Here is an 8,345-nt window from a genome sequence, read left to right as displayed (position 1 = left end):
CAACCCCCCAACCTCCAACCACGCAGCCCGGGCGTGGGGGGCTTTGGGCCGACCCGTGATTGGCTCCCCGCGATGGAGAGATTTCCACCGCTATCCCAAGGCAGCGAACCCACCGATGGCGCGAGGCCTCCCTTGCCGACCTTTGTCCTCCTTTCCTCGTCCTATCAGCTATGCCCCCAACTTTTACCCCGCATGTTTGGGTTTAACCCCCCGACTCTTTTCTCTCTTACTAAATCATCTCTTCGATCCCCCCCTTATCCTTCCCCTCTCCCATCTTTCCCCCCCGGCAACGGGTCTTTTCTCTTAACTTTACCTTACCTATCTGGTGTACAGTTCTGTAGGTTTCTCCACAGAAACCCCAATGTTCTGTTTGCTTTGTTCCTGATGGTCAATGTTGAGTGTGAAAAGTGAGATTGTTAGGGAGGTGTACTCCGAGATATTTGTAGGATGTTGTGGGTGTGATTTTGTTGGTTGTGGTAGAGAGTAGGTGTATTACTAAGGTGTAAGTCATCTGGTGAAACCTTGCATTTGTCAGCTCGGAAGGCCCATTTGCCATGACCCTCCCCACGACTAAAGGGCATCTACTCCATGTTGAATGAGTCTGCACCCCTTTTTTCAAGTGTTAATTGGTCGAAATAGAAGACTGTTGTTAAAAAAAAGTCTAGAGGAAGATATAGATGTTTGATAGTGGAAGGTTGTTTATGTATAGAAGAAAAGTATTCTGCGAGAAGGGGTGACTTAGTTAAAGAGTTGGACTTGGGCCTAGGCAATATCACAGTCTGTGTCAAGGTCTGGCTTTGGTTTGGTAACAAGACCTGGTTTGGTGGTGATGAGGACACCACCACGTCTGCCAATGTCAGTCGACCCCATCTTTACATATGACAGTCATGTAAAAGTTGGGAGGGAAATTTTTCAGGGGAGATGAGTTGGGAGTCAGCCATGTCTTGGGGCTTATTATAATGGGCTGGTTGATATGATTGGATGTTTTTTGGGGAAGTTGGGGCTATTTTATTTGTAATACTTTTTGAAGTTGATGTTTGGTTGTCCCCTAGGTGATGGTCCCCCAAGGGAGGGGGGTGTGGAGGGGAAATGAGGAGGATAGGATGTGGAGAGGGAAGGAGAAGAGGAGGAAAGGGGTGGGTAAGGAGAGGTGTTAAGAGGAAGAGGAGGACATGGGGAGGATGTATTAGTAGGGATGATTGGGGGGGGGTGTTAAGGGGAGGAGGGAAGAAGAAAAAGAAGAAAAAAAAAGGGTTTGTATTGGTGGGAATAAGAAGAGGAAAAGAAAATAGGAAGAGAGGAAGGGAGGGGAGGGGAAGAGCAGGATAAGGCAGAAGTTTATAATTTGGGGTGTGAAATGAGTGTGGGGTGTAGGAGTCAAGGGGAAAGCCTGATTTATGGTGGGGATGGTGGTTGTGTGAATGATTTTGGTGGATGTGGGGTTTTGAGGGAAGAATGTGAAGTAAAGAAGGGCTCTCTTATGACATATAGTTTTATTACACTGGATGGCTCTCTGGCCCCATTGTGTGCAAATGGGTACTTGGGGGGTTAAAGGGCCCAGGTTTTAAACATTACAGCTGTAAATCGCCATAAAGGAGCAACAGAAGTAGGATGGTATGTCTGGAATGTTTATCTGTTTTGTTTTGGTATCTGTTGGAGTGCCATAGACCTGCAAGGAAGAGGATTAAGTCGGTGCTTGTTTGTGACGTGTGAGTGTTGTGTTGTTGATGGGGTCCGAGCACATGAAAACATGCCCCTGTCCCACCATGGTGGTCCAGCATGGAAATAGGGGTTCTCCGGGTGTCAATTTTTCTTCAGGCATGGCTCACCTTATCATACTTATTATAAATTAATGCAAGAACCCTTTCCTAAATGCCTATCGAGTCTATTCTTTCTCCAAAAGCTTTGTGCACTCAAGACAAGTCATTCCCCTCATTCCTGCCTTCAGCCAAAGTTTTCATGACAGCACATTCCTGCCTTCAAGCTAAATATTTTCATAACATCTTATGCCCATCACCTAGCTCTTATTAAATATTCTCATGTCGTGACATTCATATCACCAGGATCCAATGGGTTCTGTTTCTTTTATATTCTATCATGCCTTCAGTTATTTTCACTTTTGTGTGAATTATGTTTGCATCTAATTTCTGGGTAATATTATTTTATTTATTTGTTTATTTCTCTATCTGATTCTGTAATTATATTTTTGGCCCATATTTGTCCAAATACGAGGAATCATATTTTAATTTTTGAGTAACCGTTAATCACATTTTATGTTAGCAGTTTTAGGGACTATTCGTATAATATATATTATCATCATCATCATTATTATTGTTATTGTACAGTGGTAGTCTTTCAAGGGTTTCCTTGAAGGACCTAATCCCCAGACCCCAAATGTCTGGCTAATTGTACTCTTGCCCAACTATTTTTGGGCTTCATGACATTATTTGAAAGCAAGGTTTCCATTACAGATCTCATGCTGAGAGGGCGATTGAACTGATGCTCCGCCTCTTGCCTCCAGATCACTTGTTACTGTCTTCTAGTAAGCGTGTGAAGGCGTTAATCCTAGAGGAGATGGCTATTGACAACCCAAATAAGGATGTTGGTATGTTTATGATCAGAGATGATCTCTAAAATTTAGTAATCTTTCCTAATCAAAATACTGCATACATACAAAGAAACTGTTATTACCATGGTGACTGCTGCTTGACATAATAGTAAAAAATAATTTTTAAACGGTAGTATGAAGTGAAAGGTGTGTTTGTGTGTGCACTTGTGCATGCATTTGTTTAAACAAGTCTTGTCACCACAGATCACATATGTAACTTGTATCTGGGATACACTTTTTAAAACATATATTATGATTTTTGGTTTATTCTCACTGAAAGTTGCAAAGGAAAAGAATTTTATACATACAAGTATATACATACGTACATACATGTGTACATGCACACAGCTCTTCATCACCAAGGAGGCAGTTACGAGGCATACCTAATCATTTTACACTCACATGTTACCCTGTTCCTAGATTTTTGGAATTTATTTATTATATGTATATTAGTAACATTATAATCATAATGTTAGTAATATTAACAATATTAACACATTGGATCTGTTTGCATCACAACCACAACAATCAAATCGCCAAAAATCCGGGCAATAGGCTTACATGAGTTGCTGCTCTGTTGGGTGGTGGCTTGCAAGCTGGGCACACACAAATATGTGTGTGCAGTATCAGGACTATGCCTCCTATTTGCAGAGTTATTTACTTTTTTAACGCATAAGCATTTTTTTGCTTTTTAGCCATTTTCCAATGTCCATATTTGCCTTATGATTTGCATTATCCAGATGGTAACAGACTTTTTTCTTTGCACAGACTCCATATCATCTCTTGGGTAGTCTAAAACTCAGTGCAATAAAAATAAAACTATATAACATTTTGTCAATTGTATCAATAAATTTTTTTTTAACGCAATATTCAATTTTCTCTAATACAACCTGTGTCGCCAGGAATATGATGCATCCTCCATGGAGCCAGTGGTCTTTCAGTTACGGCTCACAGACATTACATTCCACACTTGTACATCATTGGGAATAAGGCAAAATCACCAGATGAGTAAAATAAACTTCCCATTAGGTTTGTGCACTCGTGGCAAGTATTTTCCATCACCCCAGCCTTCAGATGAAACGCTTACAACTGCAGGTTCACAACACCTGGCCTACAACCAGATTTTCCCATGATGGTATGTTCACGTTACCCGCCCCTTGACCCAGATTTTTTCATGACATAAGGGTCACGTCACCCGAATCCAAGGGGTTTATAATAATATTATCAACAAAAGAAAGCAATTTTCCCCAAAATTGAAGGAATGGGGTAATCAGGAGATGTCAGGTAGGCCTTCTAATTGACTCCTAGGTGAATGAACACTTGCGGCTCCATCTATACTTAAACAAAATTCTCAAAACAAAACTACAATGGATGGTGCATGTACCTGGCAACAATTTATTTTAAATTAGTATATTGTGACTTGCTATCACATTACTTTTTTCACAGAAAAGAAATACTTGGAAGAGGCCCATTCTCTGCACAAAGAAGCACTTGCCATGGCCATGCGTGCTTTTGGGGAAATGAATGTCCAGACAGCCAAACACTATGGCAACCTTGGCAGACTCTTCCAGTCAATGAGGCTCTTCCAGGTAGGTGTCTGCTATTGATTCTTTCTTTGTTGTCCGTATCTCTTCTTGTCTTTTCTTTCCTATTCCTTTTCATTTCTTTCTTTGTTTCCTCTATTCATTTCTTGTCTATATATCATATTTATATAATATATATATATATATATATATTATAGTATAATAATATGATTATATATATATAATATAATAATTTATATATATAATTATATAAATATATAAATGATATATATATATAATATATATTAAATATATATATATATAATATAAAATTTATATATAATATATATATAATTATAATAGAACATATATAATAATATAATTATATAATTTAATAATCTTATATATAATCATATATAAATATATATAATATATAATATATATAATATTATTATATCATATATAATATATATAATATATATATAATATAATACTATATATATAATATATAATATTAATATATATTAATATATATATAATATATTATATATGAAGAAAAGGTATGAAAGAGAATGAATATCTTCACAATACAAGAGATGTATTTGACCGGTTTCGATTACTTCATCAGAAATACGTGTATTTCTGACGAAGACGCAATCGAAACCAATATATCTCTTGTATTGTGAAAATATTCATTCTCATTCATACCTTTTCTACATTTGTCAATATGTTGGATGTGGAATTTTTTTCAGGATTGGAAAAATTCTTTTCGGGTACCAGTGGCCACGGGCTGGTTTTCCCGTGGGGCGATCATGTAGCAGACGGAGCCATGACCTCACCTCGTATTATTAAGTTATTTATATGTAAATATAAAAATATATATATATATATTAATATTTTATATATATATATTAATATAGTAAAATAGATTTATATATGTAATAATTTAGTAAAATATATATAATATTATATATTAGTAATATAATATAGTATAATATATATATATATATAATATATATATTAATTTAAATAATATATTATTATAATTTTATATAATATATCCCCAATTTAAAAAAATATATATATGTATATATATTGTTAAAAAATATTTTATATATTATAAAATATATATATTATATATATTATAAATTATACTACATATATATAATATATTTTATAAAAATTTTTATATCTATCTATTATATACTAATATAATATATTAAATATATATATATATAATAATATAATAATATTACTATATATAAATATATATATATATACTATATAAATTATAATATAATATACTATATATAAATATTTTTTAATAATTATTAATATATTATTAATATCTTTTCTATCTATCTATCTTATTATTACTATTATTATTTATCTAAATTTTAAACTATCTATCTACTTAAATTTAAATTTTTATTATTTATTAAAAATTTTGATTATTATTATTAAAATATATATATATTATTATATATATATAAAAATTAATATTATTATTTATTAAAATATATATATATATATATAATCTATAAATGTAGTAAAAAATAAAATTTTATAATTATTTTTATATTTTATATAATTATTATTTATTAATTTATTACTAACATCTTAAAATTTTTATATATAATATTATATATTTTATTTATATTATATAATATTTTTATAATTAAATTTTTATTTAATTTTATATATAAGATGTAATAATATGTATATTTATTATTTTGGAAAAATTTTGTTATAATTTTTATTATATTTATTAATTAATTTTTTAATTATTACCCTTTTTATCCCATATTATTATATTTTTATTATTTTATAATTAATTTTTATATATTATATTTAAAAATATTTATATTATTTATATATTTTTTTTTATTTAAGTGTTTTTTTATTGGGTTTTTTTTATTTTTTTTATCTTTTTTTCTTTTTGTTTTATTGTTTTTTTATATCTTTATTTTCTTTTCCCTCTTTCTTTTATTCTCTTCTTCTTTTTTTTCCTTTTTTTTTATTTTTTTTATTTTTTTTCCCCCCCTTTTTTTTTTCCTTTTTTTCCTTTTTCTGGTGGGGTTTCACTGGCTCCGTCTCTACCTGACGCTCCAGTGGAAACAGCCACGTGGGCCACTGGTCCCAAAAAAAAAAAGAAATTTTCCACATCCGTAAATTATCCACTCCATACATAGACAAAAAATTTTTGAAAAGGTATGAATGGAATGAAAATTTTCACAATACAAGATATATTGGTTTCCCCTTGCTCTTGTCAAATACACTTTTCTATGAAAGTAATAAACCGGTCAAATAATTTTAATTGTAAAATATTCAATTCTCTTTTCATATTTTTTACATATATTAATTTTATTATATATAAATATATTTTTTTATTATATATATATATATTATTTATATATTAAATATATAATATATTATATTTAATATATCATTTTATATATTTTATTATATATATTATATATATATATTAATATATTATATTATTAATTTTAATATATTTTTAATATTATATTAAAATTTAATATTTATTATATATATTGTATTTATATATTATATATATTATTTATCTTTTATTATATTCTATTTGTACTTCTATTCTTTATTTATTTTTCTATATTATTATTATATTTTATCTATTTTTTATATTTATTATTATATATATTATATATTTTATATTTATCTATTTTTTAATTATTTTCAATATTATATATTCTATATTATTATATATATATATATATTTATATATTATATATATATATTATATATTATACATATATATATATATGTATATAGTAAAGAAATATATAAGAGCATAAGACAGGAAAGAAATGAAAAAGATAAAGAAAAGACAAGAAGAGATACGGACAACAAAGAAAGAATCAATAGCAGACACCTACCTGGAAGAGCCTCATTGACTGGAAGAGTCTGCCAAGGTTGCCATAGTGTTTGGCTGTCTGGAACATTCATTTCCCAAAAGCACGCATGGCCATGGCAAGTGCTTCTTTGTGCAGAGAATGGGCCTCTTCCAAGTATTTCTTTTCTGTGAAAAAAGTAATGTGATAGCAAGTCACAATGTACTAATTTAAAATAAATTGTTGCCAGGTACATGCACCATCCATTGTAGTTTTGTTTTTGAGAATTTTTGTTTTAAGTATAGATGGAGCCCGCAAGTGTTTCATTCACCTAGGAGCCCCAATTAGAAGGCCTACCTGCCATCTCCTGATTACCCCATTTCCTTCAATTTTGGGGAAAATTGCTTTCTTATGTTGATAATATTATTATAAACCCCTTGGATTCGGGTGACGTGACCCTTATGTCATGAAAAAATCTGGGTCAAGGGGCGGGTAACGTGAACATACCATCATGGGAAAATCTGGTTGTAGGCCAGGTTGTTTGTGAACCTGCAGTTGTAAGGGGTTTTCATCTGAAGGCTGGGTGAGGGAAAATACTTGCCACGAGTGCACAAACCTAATGGGAATTTTTATTTTAACTCATCTGGTGATTTTGCCTTATTCCCAATGATGTACAGTGGGGGAATGTAATGTCTGTGAGCCGTAACTGAAAGACCACTGGCTCCATGGAGGATGCATCATATTCCTGCGACACAGGTTGTATTAGAGAAAATTGAATATTACGTTAAAAAAAAATTTTATTATACAATTGACAAAGTGTTTATATAGTTTTTATTTTTATTGCACTGAGTTTTTAGACTACCCAAGAGATGATATGGAGTCTGTGCAAAGAAAAAAGTCTGTTACCATCTGGATAATGCAAATCATAAGGCAAATATGGACATTGGAAAATGGCTAAAAAGAAAAAAATGCTTATGCGTTAAAAAAGTAAATAACTCTGCAAATAGGAGGCATAGTCCTGATACTGCACACATATTTGTGTGTGCCCAGCTTGCAAGCCACCACCCAACAGAGCAGCAACTCATGTAAGCCTATTGCCCGGATTTATGGCGATTTGATTGTTTGTGGTTGTGATGCAAACAGATCCATGGTGTTAATATTGTTAATATTACTAACATTATAATTATAATGTTACTAATATACATATAATAAATAAATTCCAAAAATCTAGGAACAGGGTAACATGTGAGTGTAAAATGATTAGGTATGCCTCGTAACTGCCTCCTTGGTGATGAAGAGCTGTGTGCATGTACATGTATGTACGCATGTATATACTTGTATGTA

At 31.4% G+C, this 8,345-nt stretch overlaps 1 protein-coding gene across 1 annotated transcript; it reads left to right on the top strand.

Moving 5' to 3' along the window:
- Window positions 1–2,471: 2,471 nt before the first annotated feature.
- LOC119584723 (amyloid protein-binding protein 2-like) lies at window positions 2,472–4,215 on the top strand (the record flags this gene model as incomplete). Its single annotated transcript, XM_037933389.1, is given in 2 exon segments — window positions 2,472–2,605; window positions 4,055–4,215. Coding segments are annotated over 2 exon segments (295 nt in total), but the record flags the coding sequence as incomplete, so codon positions are not given.
- Between the last annotated feature and the right edge of the window lie 4,130 nt (window positions 4,216–8,345).

Source organism: Penaeus monodon, chromosome 18 (genome assembly GCF_015228065.2).
Source record: "Penaeus monodon isolate SGIC_2016 chromosome 18, NSTDA_Pmon_1, whole genome shotgun sequence".
Classification (NCBI taxonomy): Eukaryota; Metazoa; Arthropoda; class Malacostraca; order Decapoda; family Penaeidae; genus Penaeus; species Penaeus monodon.
Note: the sequence above shows the minus strand (reverse complement) of the source record. Positions and strands in the feature narration are given on the sequence as shown.